This window comes from Xyrauchen texanus, chromosome 4, assembly GCF_025860055.1.
Source record: "Xyrauchen texanus isolate HMW12.3.18 chromosome 4, RBS_HiC_50CHRs, whole genome shotgun sequence".
In the NCBI taxonomy this organism is placed as follows: Eukaryota; Metazoa; Chordata; class Actinopteri; order Cypriniformes; family Catostomidae; genus Xyrauchen; species Xyrauchen texanus.
In genome coordinates this window covers 4374268-4398214 of record NC_068279.1, presented here as the reverse complement: position 1 = coordinate 4398214, position 23947 = coordinate 4374268, and the positions used below count along the sequence as shown (strand labels likewise).

At 36.3% G+C, this 23947-nt stretch overlaps 1 protein-coding gene across 1 annotated transcript in view; it reads right to left on the bottom strand.

The window, feature by feature from the left end:
* LOC127643052 (netrin receptor UNC5C-like) overlaps window positions 1–23947 on the bottom strand; it is a 200441-nt gene that overhangs the window by 64593 nt on the left and 111901 nt on the right. The window contains exon 5 of the mRNA XM_052125591.1: window positions 1735–1915. Coding sequence (XP_051981551.1) covers window positions 1735–1915 — 181 coding nt within the window. The remainder of the gene's footprint in view (window positions 1–1734; window positions 1916–23947) is intronic.

The following is a 23947-nucleotide window of genomic DNA, read 5'->3' as shown; positions in this document are numbered from 1 at the left end:
GTAATGGGATGTGACAGGGACGGAGGACGGGGCCGGGTTGTGATTCCGCATACCCGGCCCCTAATCAGGCTAATCAAGCCTCAGAGAGTGATAAAGGCCGACTGGAAGGTGCAGTGTGAGAGAGAGATTTACTGACAGCTGTCTGACACCTTTGTGTGTTTGTCTATTTGTTTCAGTTTTATATTAAACTATTATTTATATTGTCAAGCTGGTTCTCGCCGCCTCCTTTCCCTTGATCACTTTACATTTTTTACGTATTTAAAATACAAAATATAAGTAACTGTATTCCACTACAGTTACAATTTAAAACATTGGTAATTAGAATACAGTTACATTCAAAAAGTATTTTGATTACTGAAGAGATTACTTTGCATTTATTGTCATTTGTTTCATCTAATATTTATTCCTTTCAGATGAAAACATTTATACATATAAATGATGCGATACAAAGTGCATTTGAACGGCAGTGAAACACTTTCTTATGATGTGTTACATTCATACGAGCAGACAGAGAAGTAAGTTTGGAGCAGAAGAAATAGAAATAAACCTTGTGTAAATTGTCAGCTTTAAGTTAAGCTAAAATGCTATTTCTAGCCATTTTACATGCACATATTACCAGACACGATCATATTTTTTATCAAGAAAATTCACATCGGATCATAATTTCTTTTTTTCCCCAAGTAAGATCTTTGATATTAGGTCAAATACATTTTCAGAGAATGTATTTTTAACATGTGTATTTTTTAGTTTTTATAGACAAAACAAGTAAAAAAAAAATCTACCAGTGCTGAAGAAGTAATCCAAAGTATTTAGAATACGTTACTGACCTTGAGTAATCTAACAGAATACATTACAAATTACATTTTACAGCATGTATTCTGTAATCTGTAGTGGAATACATATAAAACGTATCCCTCCCCACCCTGGAAGTGTTTCATTACCCATTTTGAGGAAGTCCCAAGATGAAATGTTCAATGTCTGGTGCTAAAAGAGAGTTAAAAGTTCTCCCAAACAAAAGAGGTTTTTAAAGAATCATGATGTGGCAGGGCGGAGGGCGGGGCCGGGTCGTGATCCTACACACCCAGTCCCGTATTAGGCTAATTATGCCTCCGTGAGGTTTAAAGGTCGACTGCAGAGGGCTGTGCGGGAGAGAGAGAGATCGTTAGCGGACATGTCCGTCATGTGTGTTTGTGTTGTCTTTTAAGTTTTCCATTAAACTATGATTTATATCGTCAAGCCGGTTCTCGCCTCCTCCTTTCCCATCCTTTAACTGTTTTACACATGCTCTATTGAATTTTAGAATAACAAAAGTGACCTCTCTACCATAAAGCTTAAACCTAACCGATAGTGTCAAAAAAAGCAAAATGACATGAAAAATGTAATTGCTGAAGCAACCATGTCATTTTGTGTTGCTTCTACGATACTTTCGACTCACATGCTCTTCAGGACTCTTATTCCATTCATTTGCATCACAAGTGCAATGCTCCATCAGTTGAGCTACTGCAAAATCAGATCATACTTGAATGAGGTTGTAAATGTTGGTTATGAAATGCAAACATTAAAATGTATCGCCTCTGTAGCCTTGCCATGTAAAAGTATTTTGATGTCAAAAGAGAGCATTGTGTAAGAAACAGGGCAAAAAATGCCCTACACGATATGTATAACAAGCCATGAAAAAACCTTTAGCAAATGTGAAGGTACAGTGACGTGATTGTAAGAGCAGAAAACACTCACCGTAGACAATCACTGTAGCCGTTGTACTGCGTCTCTTAGCAACAATATTCTTAGCAACACAGGTGTAGTTAGAGGTGTCGGACAGTCGTGCTTGTTTGATGATCAGGTTGTGATCGATGGTGATGTAGAAATTACGATCATCTGCAGGATCGATAATCTCTTCGTTCTTCAGCCATTCCACCTGAAAACACAAAGAGAAATGCATGAAATTAATTTATATGATCACAAAATCCATCATAGCTATACCTGATGGGCTGACTGAAGTCATAGAATATCTAAAAACATCGCTGTCGCTCTGCACCAAACCCGCATATGTGCTTTAAATGATCAGACTTTTAAATAACCTTCAAAGCCAACTGCTCACTGCAACACTGACTCTGAGTATCAGTAATTATTTAAAATGATGGCACACATTTTAAGAAAACTATGCAGGAGTGTCTGGGTGTCCCAGTATGTGTGCTAACTAGACCCTGCACTGGGGTAGGTGCTCTACATGCACTACCACGGGAACTTCTCCACACGAGATACTGCCGACAAGACTCGGTAAGACCATTTGATGTATTTCCACACAATTTCCTCCCCTTTGGGCAGGGTGTGGTCTCCGCGGTGTCCTCCCCTTGGGAGTGACCCCCCCAAAGATGTGGACGCTATATGGCCACCAGCTGAACGATTTATATTCCTTTTGGGGAGAAAAATGAGAAGAGTTTGGGGCTCCCAAGGGTGACCCCTAGTGACAGATAGGGAAAGACCTGGTTACTTTCATAACCTCCCAAAGATCAGAGGTGTTTGGGGCTCCCAGGGGTGACCCCTAGTGACAGATAGGGAAAGACCTGGTTACTTTCATAACCTCCCAAAGATCAGAGGTGTTTGGGGCTCCCAAGGGTGACCCCTAGTGACAGATAGGGAAAGTCCTGGTTACTTTCGTAACCTCCCAACGATCAGAGGTGTTTGGGGCTCCCAAGGGTGACCCCTAGCGTCACTACATCGACACAACGTCTCGTTCCCTCTATCAGAGAACGGAGGTTACGAAAGTAACCAGGACATTTTTTTTTTTTACGTTTAGAGAAAAATCTGGTAACACTTTATAATAAGGTTCCGTTCGTTAACATTAGTTAATGCATTAGGTATCAAACAATATTTTTTTACAGCATTTATTAAGCTTAATTAATGTTAGTTAATAAAAACAACTGTTCATTGTTAGTTCATAGAGCATTAACTATTCACAAATACATTTATAAAATGTGATTAGTGCATGTTGACATTAACATTAACCAATGTTCTGTAAAAGTATTGTTCATTGTTAGTTTATTTTAACTAGTGTTGTTAACTAATGTTAACAAATGGAAACATATTGTAAAGTGTTACCAAAAATCTACACTGTTGAGCCCTGCTCTAGCATATACAGGAAGCTTTAAAACTAACAGGCATGGACAAAAATCCACAAAACTTCAGTCTTCAAACTTTCAGACATCCAGTCTGTCCCTAAAAGACAGCTTCAACTTAAAGTACACTTATTACTGGTCAAATCCTCCTCGATCTACCTGAGGTTAAATACTGCTTAAGGGCTCAGTGGTGACAGATCATGGATCAACTTTTTCAGGATTTAAACCTACAACCTTTCAGTGAACCATTTGTGTCTGTAATTGCATTCTCTACGAGGTTTCATCTGATGCCGCCATTTTTATTTGTGCATTAAGAAATAAGTTTTTTAGGCATCACTGACTCATCCATACAAAGGTTGTCCCAAATAGTCATATTTATACTGCCTCATTTTGCCCAAATAATGCACAAAAAAAAGTACAGATAAGAAGTGTGTAAGTGTGTGTGTTTTTTTAGGAAATAGAGAAAGACACTTTAAGGCTTGAGTGTTTGTGTGTAAGTATGTGTGACAGCAGTATACCTGAACAGCGCTGAGTGCTTGCCTGGAGGGAATGGGTAAAAATATCAGCCTCTCATTGGCTCAGCGGGGGGGACAACTCAACCAATCAGCAGCGCAAGCTTTCCAGCTGTGACAAATGTGGCGCCCACATTATACCTCTCACACACATTTCCCCATGCACTTTATTTCATTACATCTGCATGTAACCCCAATCCCAGCTGTCAAACTAAACTCTAAGATTACGGTGTTGTCGTTCAGTTATCTCGTAGAACCTCAACAGACTCTTTTTGTTTTCCTTCTGTGCTTGTTAGACACAGATAGCACATTGTTTTATAAAGCACTGCAACACCCGTTTTAAATGGATCTTTATCTAAAACTCCACCTGATTCATGCTTGGCAAATTAAATATTTTTTTGCATAGCCACAGTTTCGCAAATTCAATATGTCATAAATACAGTTCCATTAAAATGTTTGGACATCACTTACTGAATATGCAGTACTGTACAGCCGTGGCCAAAAGTATTGGCAGTGACATAAAGTTGGTGTTTTGCAAAGTTTGCTGCTTCAGTATTTCTAGATAATTTTTTCACATGTTTCTATGGTATACTGGAAAACAATGATAAGCATTTCATGAGTTTCAAAGGCTTTTACTGGCAAAAACATTCAATATATGCAAAGAGTCAATATTTACAGTGCTGACCCTTGTTCTTCATAACCTCTGAAATTCACTCTGGCATGCTGGATATCAGCTTCTGGGCCAAATCCTGACTGATGGCGATCCATACTTGCCTTATTAGTGCTCGGAGTTACAGCGATATGGTAATACCTAGAACAGTATGATTTGTGCAATAATTGTTGGTGTTAAATGTCCATGATGTGTGAATGTAAGTAGGAGTGCATTAATTAAGAAGCAATCCATTATGGGTCTTTGCCAAATCAATCATCACTATTACTATTGCTCACATTTAGAATTAGGAATTTTGGCAAACTAATAATACGAAGTATTACATTTTGACATACTATAACTGGTACCATTTGCGCTACGGACATGAATGATATCTTGAATCATTCCTCTTGTGTAGGAGAGATGTGTTGTTTTCTTTCTAAGCAATCACAATTTCTGTCTTCTGTCGTGATGACTTTACTATTATTCTGAAATATGGAAAATAATGTGTCCAAACTTTTGTCTAGTACTGTTTACTTAAACATCTGGCATGTAAATGGTGTGTTTTTAAAACAGTCTCTTGGCCTAGGTTTGGGCATGACTGATAGTTTGGCTTTAAGTCTCACTGCTGTCTCTCTGAAGCTCAGACTCTGTCCAATCACGGCTGTTTGTGGTCAGGCTGATTTCGCTCAGCAGGGACTCTTCTGCCGATCAGGATGAAAGCAGCAGCGAAGCACTCTTCACGCACCTGCTCATTTTCTCATGTTGTTGTTTACTGGAACAACTGAGTTCCTGTGCCCGACAGGCAAATGCAAAATCAACACACACACACACACACACACACACACACACACACACACACTGGTCTACCTATCCTTATGAGGACTCTCCATAGACATAATGTACAAACTATAGATTATATCCCCTAAACCTAAAAACGAATCCTCAGAAATAACTTTCTGCATTTTTTAAAAAGATTTAAATAATGGGGACACTAGAAATGCCCTCAAAACACCCTTGTAATTACCAGTTTGTAACCTAAAATAATTTCCTTGTAAATCACCCCCAACACACACACACATACAAAGAGCAAAACTAATCTGGAAATATTTGAATATCTCGCAGATAATTGCTTTCCGTCAAGATGCAAAATATGTGTGTATTTATGTGTATGCGTCTGTCTGATGGTAATGGATATTTGATATAAAAATAAACATTTTCACACATCAAGGAGAAGTTTTCATTTAGGACAAAACAAATTGAACTGAAAATTGAGGAAATAGCAGATGTGTCAGTGTGTGTGTTGTGTGTGTGTGTGTGTGTATATACGTTTAAACAGCGTTAAAAAGGCATCATTAGGTAGCAATGAGCAGTGGTGGAAAGTGTACTCAATTTCCATACTTAAGTAAAAGTACAGATACCACACAAAGTTAATACTTAAGTAAAAGTTACATCTTACATCTGCTTAAGTAACATCCATTGAAAAACTACTTAAGTAAATGTAAAAAGTACCTGGTTTTAAAAATACTTAAGTATCAACAAGTAAAAGTACTACAAATTCAAACCCATTCATCTTTTAAACTACATCCCAAATGATTTCTTCCGTTGAACACAAATGTGGATTTTTAGAAGAACATTTCAGCACTGTGCATTCATCAAGCACTAGGAAGTTTAATCGAGCTGGAAATCACGATTGTGCCAAGAGACTGCAATGACAACATCAACAGAGTTATATTTTGGATGTTCTCACCCAAAACCAACTGGATCACTTCAGAAGACATTGATTAAAAACCACTGGAGTCGAATCATGGAATACTTTTATGATGCCTTTATTTGATATTTGGACCAACAGGGCTGAAATATTCTTCTAAAAATCTTTGTTTGTGTTTTGCTGAAGAAAGAAAGTCATACATATCTTGGATGGCATGAGGGTGAGTAAATGATGGGAGAATTTTCATTTTTGGGTGAACTGTACCTTTAAAATTTTCTCTTTAATTTTAGTTTTATTTTTTGTTGTTGCTATGGAACGAAAAAAGCCTATCTAGGGACATTCGATGCTAATTAGCATGTGCTATAATCTCTATGAACAATACATTTTATTTTATTTATTTATTTTTTATACTCTTTACAAATAAATTAATAATTAAATAAAATAGTTCAGGATACAATATGTAAAGCTGTGGCGCAGGTGGATAAGAACCGGGCATTATAAGTTATAGTTCAAATGAACATGAACAGAATATAATTAATTCAAACAATAATATCAATAATTGTATTATGTATAAACTCAACATATTTATTTATTCTGTCTCTGAGCAATTTTGTGATGAAGCTACCATTTTTAGAATAGTTACTACACTACAAGAGAGCCTCATAAACATGAATCATCCAAACGAACTAATCACTTTCTAAAGATTCATATAAAAGAGCTGTTTAGGAGAGCATGTTTGATCAGTCTTCTTGAGCACTGTACACATAAACAAGCGCTCATATGGGTGAGTGCGTCAGGAAAATGCTCAAATTCCAGGACATTTTGCAAATGAAATGTTATCTTTCCAGGACAGAACCCAGGACGATCCCGGGAAAACATGAGCACTCTTTACAGCATGCGGAGACTTTCGCACACATGACAGTTTCAAAGCAGCCGACAAACAGCTCACGGGTACCAAATTGAGTCAATACTCGGTGCTACCGGTCCAGTAGAACAAATCAAAAGCACAAAGCACCCAATTTTCCATTCACCATCATTCATAAATTAAGCAAACCAATTTGGTAAAAAACACCTACTGTCATTATTCCACAGTATCTTAGAAGAGTCATCCATTGTTTCTGTGTTCCTCATATTCTGTGGCATTTGTACAGTAATGATTACATATAGGAGCCGTTTACAAGACCACGTTTCAACTGAAAACGGAAAACGTTTTATGGCGTTTTGGCTTTTCGTTTACACGACAACGGCGTTTTGAGACCTGAAAATGCTAACTTTTGAAAACGGGTTTCAAAGTGGAAGTTTTTTAAATCTCTGCCATTATCATCTCCGTGTAAACATAGAAAAATGCGAATTTGTGAAAACGATGACGTCATGCGAATGCATATTAGGTGTTCAGTATATAGGCATGCGTGCGAGTATTTCAAAACTCGTGAAACATTCAAAACTGCAATGGCGGATTACAGATCTGTGTTTGTCCTGCTCAAGACTTGTAGTAATAAAGAAACCTCATTGTCCGTCCAGACAATATTGCTCGATGCTTTCGCCATCTTAGTTGTTTGTATTCACCGCTCTGTGGAAGAATGCTTATGTGTGAAGGCGTGTACTGTTTCTTTGTGACATATCGTCAACTACTGGCCTGGCATGCATAATACAGCATGTTTAGTTGTTTTTGCGGATCCGTGTGAACGCAAAACTTTTTGAAAATCGCAAAGGAAAAACATTTACATTTTTAGTACATCGTTGTCATGTAAATATACCCTTAGACCATAAGGTTTGTGCACAGCTAGGATAAACTGCATCTTATCTGTGTGTTTGGAAGGGCGTTCCAAAAAAGAATTTAATTTTTTTTGTTCTTCAAAATAATGTAGCAAATTAAAAATGGCAACAAATTAAAGTTTTTAAATGTATAAAAAATACCAAGAAAGTAACATTTTTGAAAAGAGCTACTTAAGTACAGTAACTAAGTATTTGTACTTCGTTACTTCACACTACTTGTAATGAGTGATGCTGCTGTTGTTATCATGTTTTAACGAGTCTCATTACGCAACCGATTCTTGAAATAAGGGACAAAACATGTTCAAAATCTGAGTTTTTATTTTATAATACTAAATTAATTTTAAATGGATATGTTTGTAGACAAAGGTCTAAGCTAACAAACCATGTAAGGGAACAGGTTAATAAAAAAAAATTATAAAATCTGAAAATTGACGCTTATACACTTCATAACTTACACATAATGTCAATTGTGTCAACTCCATCAGACACACTAAAAACATGCTATTTTAATTTCACCCATCCAACAACATTGTTAAGTATTTAACTATCGAATAATGGTGTTCAGTAAATTAATTAAGTGATCAAATAAATTTGTTCTCTGTTGACAAATTTTTATATTTTTATACTTAACCATGTGTTGTACTCTGGAGCCATTTTCCCCCTCACTTAAAGCTGCCTCTAAAACCTCAACTCAAATGCCAAAATCCCCCCACAACTTTTAACAGAAATGATCACAATGGGAATGACGGAGTTGACATGTTGAAGTTGTGACTGCAGAAACTGAAATATATATGTATATATATATATATATATTATTATTATTTTTTTAAACTTGAAAAAAAAATCAAATGAAAATATTTACAAATATATAAATAATAAATGCCATAATTATACACATTTCCTTTAGATTAAACTTTTTCATTATTTTTATTATTATACATTTCTTGATTTTTAACATAAAGAGAACTTCTTTATGTAGGACATGTTTAGTCCCTTATCTCAATCATCTGTGTAACAGTGTGTGTGTGTGTGTGTGTGTGTGTGTGTGTGTGTGTGTGTGTGTGTGCCCGCAATCTCAAATTTTCAGTATCAATGCAACCAGAGTTAGAGAGTTAGTGATCTGTGGTGAAATACATGACAGCAACAGCTAATATTGTTTTTGCTTTCCCATTTGTATCAACAGAAAAACACATTTAAGTTTCTATGACTTTCCAAAAGAGGAAAAATAAAAACAGAGAAAGAGATTACAGCAGTCAGAAAAGAGGAAGATGCCAAATTTGCTTTCACTCTCTCAGCAGCCGTTTTGAAACCACATCGCAGCACTTGTTCTTTTTTTTATTAATGCCAGGCCAGGGTAATACAACACAAATAATAATTTTATGTATTCACAGCCGTAGCCAAAAGTATTGGCAGTGACATACATTTTGTGTTTCGCAAAGTTTTCTGCTTCAGTTGTTGTGGTGTTGATTCACATTGTTTCTAGATTATTGTGCAGAGTGATCAGATGCATTTTAAATAATTGCAAAAAGCTTCATTGGCCAAAAAAAAAATTATAATCACACAAAAACCCAAATTTCACTGTTTTTTGGTCCTGGCACAAAATAACCAGCTAACATAATGTCACTAATCATATCAGCAGCACCTGGGAAAGTGTGAACGAGTACTAGTCAGGTGAAATCACTCGATCATTCTGATTGGATTATAAGAGCAGACTGATTGCTATAAAAGGAAGGAAGAAGTGGTTCCAATAATTATGTTCTTGTAGCAATGGTTACCTCTAAAGAAAGACGTGCAGCCATCATCGCTTTGCTTCAAAATGGCCTCACATGAAAGGAAATTGCTGCAAAGAATATTGCACCTGAAAGAACCATTTACTGGATCATCAAGAACTTCACGGAGAGGTTCAACTGCAGTGAAGAAGACTTCAGGACATTCCAGAGTGTCCAGCAAGCGCCAGGACTGTCTCCTCCTGAGGAGTCAGCTATGGTATAGTGTCACCACCAGTGCAGTGCTTGCTCAATATTGGCAGCAGGTTGGTGTGAATGCATCTGCACAATGGCCTGGTGTCAAGAAGGGCAGCAAAGAAGCCACTTCTCTCCAAGAAAAACATCAAGGACAGACTGAAATTCTGCAGGAAGTACAAGGATTGGACAGCTGAAAACTGGTGCAAAGTTATTTTCTCTGATGAAGCCCCCTTCCGACTGTTTGGGACATCTGGAAAATAAATAGTCTGGAGAAGAAAAGGTGAACGCTACCATGAGTCCTGTGTCGTGCCAACAGTGAAGCATCATGAGACCATCCATGTGTGAGGTTGCTTTTCATCACAGGGAGTGGGCTCTCTCATAATCCTGCCCAAAAACACTGCCATGAATAAAGAATGGTATCAAAACGTCCTGCAAGAGCAACTTCTCCCAACGATCCAGGAGCAATTTGGTGATGATCCGTGCATTTTCCAGCATGATGGAGTACCATGTCACAAGGCAAGAGTGATAATGAAGTGGCTTGGAGATCTGTGACCAGGCAACTACCCGGATCTTAATCCCATAGAGAACCTGTGGTCAATCCTCAAAAGGTGAGTGGACAAACAGAAACAAATCTGTGATAAACTCAGAGCACTAATAAGGCAAGTATGGATCGCCATCAGTCAGGATTTGGCCCAGAAGCTGATATCCAGCATGCCAGAGCGAATTAGAGGTTATGAAGAACAAGGGTCAACACTGTAAATATTGACTCTTTGCATAAATTGAACATTTTTGCCAATAAAAGCTTTTAAAACTAATTTAAAAAAATTATCATTGTTTTCCAGTATACCATAGAAACATGTGAAAAAATTATCTACAAATACTGAAGCAGCAAACTTTGCAAAACACAAAATGTATGTCACTGCCAATACTTTTGGCCACAGCTGTACATTAAATACTTTTAAAAAAAAAGTTTGCCTGATTTCTTCTGCTGAATAAAGGAAGAAATGCATAATCACAATCTGTAAAAACAGTCCATGGGAGAGAAGATGTAGCACATGTGAGACATTAGCATTTCAAGAGAGTTTAATTCATGCATTCATAATCATTCAATCGCTCTTCAAGGTATGATGCAATTTAAACACGCAACGTTTTCCCTGCAGATTATTCATTTCAGCAGAAAGCAAACTAATTCCTCATCAAGTTAGAATGACATCTTATTTTAACCGATATAATAACCATCATTAGTGATCAGACTTTCAAAATGTATAGAGCGCAACAGTCATGTTCAGGAAATATAGTCAAAAAAAAAATAAAATAAAATAAAATACCAAGCATGGTAAATGCCTGACGAAGGTGGTGTGACCGAAACGTTGCAATACAAATTTTTTGATATTTTTGAGATAAATCCTTTTTAATTTGATTACGCCATACACAATGCTTCATGGGATTGTAGTTCATAGTCTTGTACCTCAATCTTTTTTTTCAAAATTTTTTTAGCTTCAAATCAAAGCTTGTAATTTACCTCGGAGCTGGTTGGTTTGGTACATATCTTAAAACGTATTTTTATAACACTTTAATAAAATCCCAATGGAGAAAAAAAAGACACTTCCAGAACAAAGATTGGCACTGTTGCGCTCTATATCCAGTTTTAGTCCAACAATAACACTGGGGTGACGAGTTGAAGGAACCTAAAGCTTTAAAATCACTGAATGTGTGAACGGGGCATTACAGTGCACTACGGATGTGCAAAACCACATATTGTTTTTTTAACTGATTCATCTGTGCATTGCACTGAAGGAACATTCCAGGTTTAATTCAAGTTAAGCTCAATCGAATGAATTTGTAGCATAATGTTAATTACCATAAAAATGAATTTCGACACATTCCACCTTTTCTTAAATAAAAGAGAGTAAAAAGCAAGGTTACATTGAGGCACTTACAATGTTGAAAGTCAATGATTCAAAAGTGAATGATGGTCAATTTTTGAACATTTAAATACTGTTACAAAAGTATAGCAACAAGACTTAAAGGATATGCGTTTAAACATAACATATGTGCTTTTATAAAATTATAAGCTTCACATTTCTGCCTTTACACCCTTCAAAAAGTGTCCCCATTCACTTCCATTGTAAGTGCAAGTAATTTCTTTAATGACTAGTCAATTAATCATTGTTTGCGAAATCCTGTATAGTTAGCCTGGTTTAGGGTTTGCCCGGCCCCAATTGGACATGATTCTCTGGAATGTATGACATGTTCTTGAGTGCAAATACAGCTCGATGAAGGGCAATGGAAAGGAACAGAACGCAGAGGTCTTGAGACATGTTTTTAAAAGGGATATTTTTAAAGACATTTTTTTTTTAAAAGATATTTTTCTGGGAGTGTTTTACTGCGCAAACAGACAAACAGCTAAAGCACGGCATTATGTCAGCATGCTAATCAAAGTAAAGCTGCTAAAAATAACATAACAAAAGATATAGAAACTAGTCGACTGCACAATGTGCTAATCAGTTGTTGGAAGAGTCAGTGGCGATTTCTCAGGGCCAGCAAAGCCTTCTCTGCTGGCCTAACATGCCAAATAAAGACATATTTTTTCATCCTTTGATTCTCAATCACCTTTATGCCTATGTATTTTTAATTGCTTTCCACTCTTAATTAATCTACAAACAAATAGAGAAAAATACAAAGTCAGAATTTAATCCTTGATGCTTACAAGCAAAGTGTGACAACTGTTTCAAAAATCCCATGCCCGAAGCAGCGCAAGTCTGAGCTCCGCCCCATCAGGCCTTCAGAAATTCCACAGAATCCCTCAACAGTGCAAATAAAAAGGGTGACTTAAGTCAGACTTCATCAGCCAATCAGATTGATTTATTTGTTCTTGGTGGGTGTGATCTTTCGGATATGTCCCGATCGAGGCCTTCTAGCTGGCCTTGAGTGACGCAATCACGCTTTAAGTGATGTACGTAATTCAAGAGTGAAAAGCGCGAGACTGATTTTCACTTCAAGTAAATTGGTAAGTGCTTTTTATATTGTTATAAGGCTGTTGAGCATTCAGTGTCGGACCAAGTTTTGAGAAGTAATGCTGCGTTCCATTCAACTCGGAAAGTCTGAATTTTACAACTTCCTACTAGGAAGTGCAATGGAATGCATCTTCAAGTCAGAATTACAACTTGTAGGCTCGAGCAGAAATTCTCAACTCTGATATCGCTGAGATGCAGGTGCATGATGTCACACAAACATGTCGACACTAGACATGTTAAGTAATATTAAGTAATATCGATAAAACATATTTTCAGACAGGAACCTGCATCCTTTGATGGTAAATGGTCTGCTCTTATATAGCGCCTTTTTTAACCTTAGAGGTTACCAAAGCGCTTTAAACTGTGTCCCATTCACGCTCACATTCACTAGCCTGCCATTGGGAGCAACTTGGGATTCTTTGTCTTGCCCAAGGACACTTCGGCATGTTGAGTCATGAGGGCCAGGAATCGAACCGCCAACCCTGCGATTAACGGCCGACCTGCTCTACCACCTGAGCCACAGCCGCCCCTTGATGAGCTAAGGATATGAACATTGCACAGTTTCATTGTAGATTCAAGCAAGCACCTTTGAGCCCTGGCAATCAAGAAATGCTCTGTAGGGACAAATGCAGTGGGTGTCTCTAATATATAGGCTACACTAAATGTACATGAGCTGACATCCCAGCAGAGGCTTGTGAGAACTGAAGTACTCAACATCTATACATCTACAGGGCTATAGTGAATTATGAAGCATATAAAGCGATGGTGCTAACCATCAGTATGTACACCTGTAATCTCACAACCTCAAACAGCTTTCTTCAGCAATGTTGTGACTGTCTTGATGTAAAAGACTTGAATCTGACAAACCAATGGAGAGTTATAAGAATAGTTATGAGAAAGAAATAACTTGGATCCAGCAGTTAGCAGAAGCACCAGTAATCATTGGTGGTCTGTCTGAAGCTACTGTATGGCTTCAGAACACTTGGAATATAGCACACAAGTCGATTATACTAAATATTTGGCATTTTTATTATTCAGGAAGAGATGGAGGCTGAGGCAGCGGCACAAACAAAATAATCTGGTAGACGGAGAGTACGGGAGACGTGGTGGTGCTCATGCAGGAAATGCGAGGTAATGCCAAAAGAGGCTGAGAGTGTTTGCTGCCATGAATGAACGATTGGAATGACTGGATAGACGCACGAACGCACCATTTTAAGACTAATAAAAATCTACAGTATAGCTAAAACAACTCACTTCTTTTCGCCGTTTTACTTTGCTGTAAACAACGCACGCTTCTACATTCGTCAATGTACATTCTACATTCTCACCGGAGTTTACGCTACACCTACGCCGGAACTCGACTCTCTCATGAACGCGTAGACGGCCATTACCAGAAGTCTGTGATTATAGTTTATAAAGTTAGAAATATGGATATTTTTCTTACAAAAAGGCATCGCTTCACTTCAGAAGGCATTTTATTAACCCACTGGAGTCGTTTGGATTACTTTTTTGATGGATGGATGCGCTTTTTTGCGCTTCAAAATCTAAGGTACCATTCGCTCCCATTATAAAGCTTGGAAGAGCTGGATATTTTTTAATATAACTCCGATTGTGTTTGGCTGAAAGACGAAAGTCATATACACCTAGGATGGCTTGAGGGTGAGTAAACTATGGGATAATTTTCATTTTTGGGTGAACTAACCCTTTAATTATTTGTATTTTTTTATTTTAATTTAGCTAAATATTATGCAATTCAACTGAATGGAATTTAATTATGAAATTGAAATGTGTAAATCTGAAAGATAAGCTAAAATATTTGTTTGAGTGTACGTACATTTATGTACAATATGGACACATTGACAACATCTAAAATGTTTACTTTTTTGCTTACATATTTTCAGCTTTAGACATGTAATGAGTATAAATCCTTTATATTATAAATATATTTGTATAGTTAGATTTTTACTATTTTAAAGATATTTTAGATCTCCAAACACAACCCAATCCAACCCAAATCTAACCACTTAAATAATATAAAAAAAAGCACCAGTCCCAAAAATGTAATCACAATCAAATGGCAAAAACTAGTACAAAACTTAAAAACTATGCTCTTAGATGGCATCCAATAGATTTGTGTGAGGCAGAGAGTGCAATTTAAGTGGTTAATCACTGAAAACCCTTTTCCGATGCACTTTGTGAAGGCAGTCATATTCAAAAAAATGTATGCTAGAACCACACTATGTAGAACCACACGAGATCACGTTGCTGTACCTGTCCCACTTACAGTCCTGTCTCATTCCCTCCTGCAGATGTCAATATCCCCACTGTAGCTCAGCAGCTAATAACAGTCCATCTGTGGAGAATATGAAGCTTGGGCCAGTGTATTTATTACTCATGCCTGGAATTTACACTCATCTTTGGAGTTCAAACAAATGCAGTGGATGAATCATATGCACACACACAGCAAAAAAGATTGCATTCTGTGTAGGGTGAATGCAGCAGTATGACTGATGCCATGAAATGAATTTGATTTATAGGAAAACGTGAAATGCAGAATATGTCCTTTAGCAATACTGGGGTGCTGGTGTACTGTATATATCATCAACACAGGCACACACACACAATGTATAGCAATATACAAAAAAAAACTACGCCTGAGTGTGTGTACATAATGTAATCACAAATCTTAAAGGTACAGTGCAGTGCTAAAGAGACAAATCTGTAATCATTGACTCACTTCATGTTGTTCCAAACTTGTGCACTCTTTCCTTATATAGCAAACTACATGAGTGGCTAAATTTGGTACCGCATACTACCATTCTACTCCTACTATTTCTACCGTATAGTTCGTTTTACAGTAAGTAGAGTGTGAATTACGTCTAAGGGTGTAATCCGGAGAAACCAGCAGAAGGGAATCGCTATTGATGATGTATTTTTAATGTTTTTTTGTTTTTTGTCCAAGCAAAAACAATGAATGGGGACTGCAGCTTTCAAGCTTAAAAAATTATGTAAAAACACCATAAACGTATTATTAAAGTTCTTTATAGTATCTTTGATGCGTTCATGAGAGAAGTTGTCCGATTTGTTAAAAAAAAAAAATAGTCCTTTTGAGTCTGATCTTTTCAACGAATCACTTATCACTCTGAATGATTCATTCACGAATCAGACTGATTAGATTCTCGAGTTTGACTCACTGACACAATGATTGATTTATAGTAGTTAACAGCTCTCCAGAGAGTTAGATTATCAGTGAATAACTACTGAAATGTCAGTCTGTTCCTCACACAAAGCTGTCATATGACTTCAGAAGACTGGAAATATACCACATGAGTCAAATGGACCACTTTTATGATCTGTTTATGCTGTCTTTTCATCTGTTTTGAAGCTTGAAAGCCTTAGACCACATTTACTGTACTTGCACTGGGGGGAATAAAACAGCAATATTTTCAAGCAGTAAGTCATGCCGGTTTGGAACAACAGGAGGGTGAGGAAATCGTGGAAGAATTTTCCTTTTTGGGTGAACGAATCACTTATCACTCTGAATGATTCATTCACGAATCAGACTGATTAGATTCTCGAGTTTGACTCACTGACTCAATGATTGATTTGTAGTAGTTAACAGCTCTCCAGAGAGTTAGATTATCAGTGAATAACTACTGAAATGTCAGTCTGTTCCTCACACAAAAAAGCAACATTTTTCAAGCAGAAAGTCATGCAGGTTTGGAACAACACAAGGGTGAGGAAATCATGGACGAATTTTTTGGGTGAACGAATCACTTTAAAAATGTTCATAACATCAGGCTGAACATTTCTGGTTCTAATTAGTACCTTTATTTTTATGAGTGAACACTTTGAATAATCTTAATCAAAATAAATGTAATAAAACCTGAATACATTTAAAAATAATAATCATTTTATTTTGTTAAAGATTACGCAGTTCAATCTGATGGAATTTTGTTACAAAATTGAAATGCGTAAATCTTAAAAATAGGCAAAAAAAAACTAAAAGGTGAAAATGAGCTAACTTGTGAGAAAAGGCAAATAAAGAAAATGTATGGCATGACCTACTGTGGTTAAATCAGTCCTGCATTTGATCTGTTGATACCATGATTAATCAATTTGAATAAATCTAGCAATAATGTGCGTCTATCAGTTATGCCAATCCACATTAGAGCTGATTTCTTTTGTATGGAGAGAAATACAGAGAAAGAGAGTAAACGTAGAATCCGTTTCACGGTCTTTTATCTATATTTGATCACACGTAGCAGCTGACAGCCTCCTCCAGCAATGTCGTTTCCGGGCCAAGGTGTGTGTGTGTGTGTGTGTGTGATTGTGTAAGCTTGTGACACAGATATTTAAGGAATGCAGTGAAGGGATATATTTTCCTAGAGAACAGAAGGAGAGATCCGCCCTGGAATTCTCTCAGATGAGTTCTCCTTTTAACTTTGTGGAAAACATACACATGCAGTACAAAAGTGGATGACAAAAGTATGCCTGTTCTGCTATTTGCCATTTAAAGGGGTAATTTCATAAATTCTTACATATAATATTGTTTTTAAATATTTGTCTAATTATTTATATTTCAATCATATAACAAATATCCATCAAATTGATATTTAGTAATCTTTAACAAAATGTACATATTATGAATTAAACATACAGGGAAGGATTCAATTAAACTTGAAACACATTTGGGCTTCATTTTTAATCATGTAGATTTTATTTACATCATTTTGAGGTAAACTTTTCATATTATTGAAATCCATTAATCTTTAAAAAAAAAAATACAAGAAATACAAATTGAGTTCACCCAAAACAATGCAAATCCTGTCATTATTTACTCACCCTCGTGTTGTTCAAAACCTGCATTACTTTTTATTTCTTTCATTGAACTGAAACGGAAATGTTAAAGGAATATTTTGTGTTCAACACAAGTTAAGCTCAATCGACAGCATTATGTGGCATACTGTTGATTAACACACACACACAAAAATAAATAAATTATATATATATATAATCTCAAGTTCAAGTGAGTCACTTACAATGGAAGTCAATGGGGCCATTTTTTTGGAGGGTTTAAAGGCAGAAATGTGAAGCTTATAATTTTATAAAAGCACTTAACATTTATTTTTCTGTTAAAACTTGTGTATTTATTTGAGCTGTAATGTTGTTTAAATTGTAATTTTGACAGTTATTTTACGGTTTACGGTGTTACATCATAATGGCAAGGAATTTGTAAAAATGTAGCTTTGCACTGAAAAGGTTAATAAGTGAGATAATCTCACTAAAAACATGTTAAACCGCATATATTTTAACATCTCTTGGATATACTATTGAAACAGTGAGTATTTCAACATTTACAGATTGGCCCCATTCACTTCCATTGTAGTACCTCACTGAAACCCCAGACTTTTGGGTTACAAGAAAGGAGTGGCCAGAAATGTTTATGGTAATGAGCATTATGCCACATAATGTATGCTTTCGATTGAGCTTAACTTTTATTAAACCCACAATATTCTTTTAAATAGACTGTTAAGGACTGAGAGTCACCATTCATCTTTTTCCCCAAACAATAAAAGTGAGTGGTGACTGATACTCATACAGGTTTGGAACAACATGTGGGTGAGTAAATTATGACAACATTTTCATTTTGGGGTGAACTATCCCTTTTACATCTTGTTTAAAAAGCACTGCAATCTCCAAACATCCCAAAATAGACCTATTAACATTGCCACTTATTTACACACTCTTGTACAAGCACTTGCAAATGAGCTGCGACTGCCATTCACTAAAAAAACTCAAACCATACGACTCTGATTTTACAAAGCATCTGCAGACACGAGACCAGAGCTGACCTGTATGTGTTTCTGTAATTATCTGTGTCATGAGGTTATTATTGTAATGACACACAGAAATTACAGACTGACACCATAACAAACACACACCAGCACAACACACACACACACACACAAAGACATGTGTAGCCTGTGACTGTTATTGACTCACTGGCATTAGCGGTCTCATTAGCATAACTGGCACAATTTCTGTTGTTAATAAGCTAGTGAAACTACCACTTGACAGGCAGACACACACAGACTAATATTTGAATTATTTTGAATTTGAAGTATATACAGAATTCCTCTGGTATGTTCAGAACAGCACACTACCATATTATTTTTGGAGTATGCTGCATGTTCACTGCACTATGCATGCGATTTTTCAGTAAGCATGAAATACCACTCAAAATGTGCATACAATCAGAGCCAAAAAAAAACACCAGTACTCCATTCTGAACACAGCCCTTACATTTCCTTTTCTGCTGTAAAAGCTCCTTGTTCTGATCCCATAACATTGTGTGTGATCCGTTTCCAGTTTACACACAGGCCAGAAGAATGTGATGTTTCTGTATGTTACTTTATGTACTTAATGTAACTTTATGTACTGTATGTTACTTTTGTTTTGACATCAAAGTTATGCTGCCAATTTAAAAAATCTGTGTACGTTTAGACGGCTGGGAACATTTTTATTTGCCATTTACACTATTCTGTATATACTGTTTTTTTTCAGTCTGTTGATGAAATTCAATATATATATATATATATATCTGTGTGTGTGTGTGTTGATAATTGTTTCTGCATTTTGCTCAGAAATTAATAATTTAATTTATTTTACATTTTAAATCATTTAAAAATTTTTTAATAGTTTAATAACGCAACAAAGAACTGTATTTAATTCATACTATAATAAATATAGGCCTAACTTATTTGCACAATACAGTAATACAAAAGCATTAATTATCTACATTTATATAAAAAAAAACATACAACCTTCAACAACAACAACCTTCACGTGGAGTATTTATTTTGATGCCTGAAAGTGCACTGTAGTGTCAATCTATATTGTTCATTAGGTTTCTCATTTACAAAATCTGGTGAAACGCTGTCACCATCTCTATTTCTGTTATATTGTGTCGTGTTTTTAGATTTGTACAGTGGTGGACAAAGTACACATACCATGTACTTGAGTTAAAGTAAAGATACTCAAGGTAAAATATTACTCAAGTAAAAGTAGATGTGCTGCCTTTAAACATTCACTTGAGTAAAAGTACAAAAGTATTTGCCTTCAAATGTACTTAAGTATCCAATTACTATGATTTTTTATGGCCATAATGTCCTATTATAATTTGTCACAAGACTCTTGCTTAACTCAGTCTACATGAAGACTAATGTCACTCTTGGCACACCAATCTATTAATAAAATTACATTAATTAGTCAGAGATATATATATATATATATATATATATATATATTTGAATTGAATACATTTTTTGTGTGTTTAATTTTGGAGGGAAGGGGACTGTTCCCATAAGGTATAATACATTTACAGTATTTACTGTATATATTTTTCTCGAGTGTCTATGGTCATAATTATTAACATCCTAATGTTATGATACATTAACATAAACCTGCACAACGCCATTAAATTATATATATATATATATATATACACACATATACACACACGCACACACATATATATACACACACACACACGCGCACACACACACACACATACATATATATATATATATATATATATATATATATATATATATATATATATATATATATATATATATTTTTTTTTTTTTTTTCTATGTTATGGGAGCAGCCAATTTCCTCCAAAATTAAACACAAAAACGTATTAATGCAGTGTTTCTGCTACTCCCCAGAAAAAAAATGCTATTATATGCAAGTCATTTTAGTGTCAACATAATAAGCAATGTACATTATGCGTCAATATTTACCGATAATTGCTGCAATAATAGCTGCTGCTCTCTGCCCCGCTTAAAATCATTGGCAACGCAATTTGTTTGGAACTATTGAGAGCTACACGAATCACGTGACTGCACGGCGGCGAGATCACTGTCGCAACCGTCTATGTTCGCAACTCTCATATTTAACGGCTCTGGGGTGCGTTTCCCGTACATCGACGTAACTTGCTGCTCCACTACCGTAGTACAATGCACTGTTGAAGAAATCAACTTGCTAGTCACGACTGTTTCCCGAAACCGTATTGTCGCAAATTGGTTGTTCAACCACGTTGGTTAATGATGTCACACATGTGGTGGATTAAAAACTACTTTTAATGAATCTGTTCGAATTAATGATCGAATTAATGCTAGATGTTTTGCTATAAATTACGGACATGTCATCTGAGGACTATCTCATATTTTTCTCAGTTATTTGCTTTATTTCCAGATTCAATCATAGGCTCGTTCTTACGCACTAGAGCACGTTCACACATGCGCACTCTTCAAAAACGGTGCTTTAAATCTATTGACAAACTAAAAGACATAAAGGACATTTGTAGGCTATGTCTTCTAAATAAAAGATACTGATTGTACTGCATGTCATCTTGCTTATTTGGCCCAAACTAATAATTTATTAAGCCCACATGTTATAATAACAAGAAACTCTGCTTCTAACCACAGGTCGAGAGCTGTCGTTTCAACCACACAACTCTGCGATGCTGTTTGCGAATGTTCGTTGGAACGATGGTTTCGGGAAACACCGACTCGTTGAACTATGATGATAACGACGGAACTTGCGACCATAGTTGGCTAACGATGCTTTTGGGAAACGCACCCCTGGTTCGCGCTTAGTAGATGCCGCCAAGGCAAGTTCAAAACAATGCGCGCGCGCTGTACTGTGATTGGTGGCTCGTTTGACCAGTTACGTTTTTATCCACTCATAAATAAAAAGGAACGACTGATTTTGAAAATGTAGTAGAGTAAAAAGTAAGATATTTGACTTTGAAATGTAGTGGAGTTAAAGTAAAAGTCTCCCCAAATTTAAATACTTCAGTAAAGTACAGATACGCAAAAAAGCTACTTAAGTACAGTAACGAATTACATTTACTTCGTTACTGTCCACCACTGGATTTGTATAATAACTTCAAAGTTCGCATGAAATGAAAATCCACTCGATCTATTTTCTAAAATCATGTTATTTATCTTATTGCGAATGATTCATCCATGCATATGTTTTATTTTATTATATTTTTTTGGACTTTGTAAACTCAAATCAAAATGTAATAACTCAATCGTCTGGTTAAACGACAGACTTCTCTCTGGTGACATATGCAAGTCTTCTCCAATCATTTAGTCAGCCCCTTTCTTATAAATACCACAACCTTGCGAAGAGTTGAACGAATCGCATGTTGGTGAAGATGGCAAGGTGCATTTTTATCTGTTTTCCTTCAAAACCATTGTTTCTTAACCCAAACTTCCTTGGTTACGGGTCAGCTGGCTTGAATTTACATTTCGAAAGAGGAGGAATAACGTCAAATTTATGGTTGAGGTCGAGACATTTCCCACCCGAATTGCTGAGATGATCACTAATGAAAACAATGCTTCGGATGCCTCTGGAGTTTATTTATAGTTTTGAATGCAGTTCTCTAGGGATGCACAGCAGGAGTAATTTTTACTTGTTTTCCGCTTTATATTTAGTGTAATGATAAAGTATGGTTCACGTTTTACTCACTCATTTTCCAACGGCAACAGCCTCTTTGTAAGCAAAGACCGCGGTGTGTATCCCCCATAAGAAATACAAAAATAGACTTTGTAGGGGCTCTCTATATATTTGTATTTTAGAAAATATAATACTGACAAGTAAGATTTAATAAACATGTAAATGCCCCAAAGCCAAAAGACTGCTAAGACCCCCCCCCCCAAAGACTGAATCAATTCGAGCACTGGCTGAAGAGTTTATCTGAACATGAACACAGGACAACATATCCCCAATCACCCCTTGAGTGTTTTTGCACAGCTTTCAGATTTGCGCAGATTTCACAGATGTCCGGACCCCATGCAATTGCATTGTTGGCGTGGTGGTTAACACCGTTACTGACATCTATATCAACAATCACATTTCAGGAGTGACTCCTGTATTCCGTGTACACACAGATACAAATTTTAAATGGGCCATTAGGGAACCACCAAGCACCTTAGCAACTGCATGACAACCACTGTGCGTTTTGCGCAGGCAAGCAAGACTCTACAAGCATCTAGTAAAAATATATATATAAATATTGCAGCACTAATGGACAGAGAGAGTGTGACATGCAAAGAAAAATGTGAAGCACTGACGAAATGTGTGCTTCTTTAAGCAAATCCGTTGGGGAATATCTACTGCAGAATGAGTTTATCAGACATGATGGACAGCTCCATTTAACCCCAGCACATGAGAAGTTCTCCCAAGTATGAGTGTGACGAGAAGAGAGATAGAAGAGAACAGTAGAGAAAAGAAGAGACAAGAGGAGAGATGAGATGAGGAGAGGAGAAGATGCAACAGAAGTGCAGAGATGAGAACAGCAAAAGTAATTAAGATGTCGTCCTGCTTGTCTACAGCTTGGAAGACAACCATTTTCCAAACATTCTTTTGTTACTTCATAAAAATCTTGTTCCAAAATGTTCCAGAATTGACGAGAGAAATCTGTGGTTATTCCATCAATCCCAGGTGAATGTCCCACTTAAAATTGTTTAACTGCATCTGTGAGCTCTCTTAAAGTAATGTCACAATCCAAAGTTTCTTTCTGTTTAGGTTGCAACTTAGGAAGTTCTTGAAAAAGGTCAGCAGCATTCTCTTCATCACATTGTCCAGCACTAAAAAGTCCAGAATAAAAATCAACTGCAAGTTTTCACATTTCACTTGGATTGTCCGTAATTATTCCATCTGGATGTTTTAAATAAAGCATAGGATTATGTTGCACCACATTTTGCTCCAATTTAAAGAAATAAGTACTAGGAGCATCCATATCCTTAATTGAACAAAACCGTGACCTTAAAGCATTATAAACTTGCTCTTGCAATAGATGTTTCAATTTGAGCTTCTTCTAACTTAATTCACCACTTTAATTGATCCCTTCTTCATTGTCCATCAACATCTTTTCCATTTCTCCTATTTCACATTGCAAATTTTGAACTACTGTTAAAAATTGCTGTAAAAATACAGTCAATTTCCTACAGTAAAATACTGTTATTTCAATAAACAGTTTAATCCTGTAAATTTACAGTCTATGTTCCATAAATTAATTACTTGCGGTAAATTTACAGCATTTATGTGTAAACCCATTTGTTCCTGGAAAAAACAGTCTTGGACTGTAAAAAATAGCACGTGGGGGAGGGGCATCTTCAACGC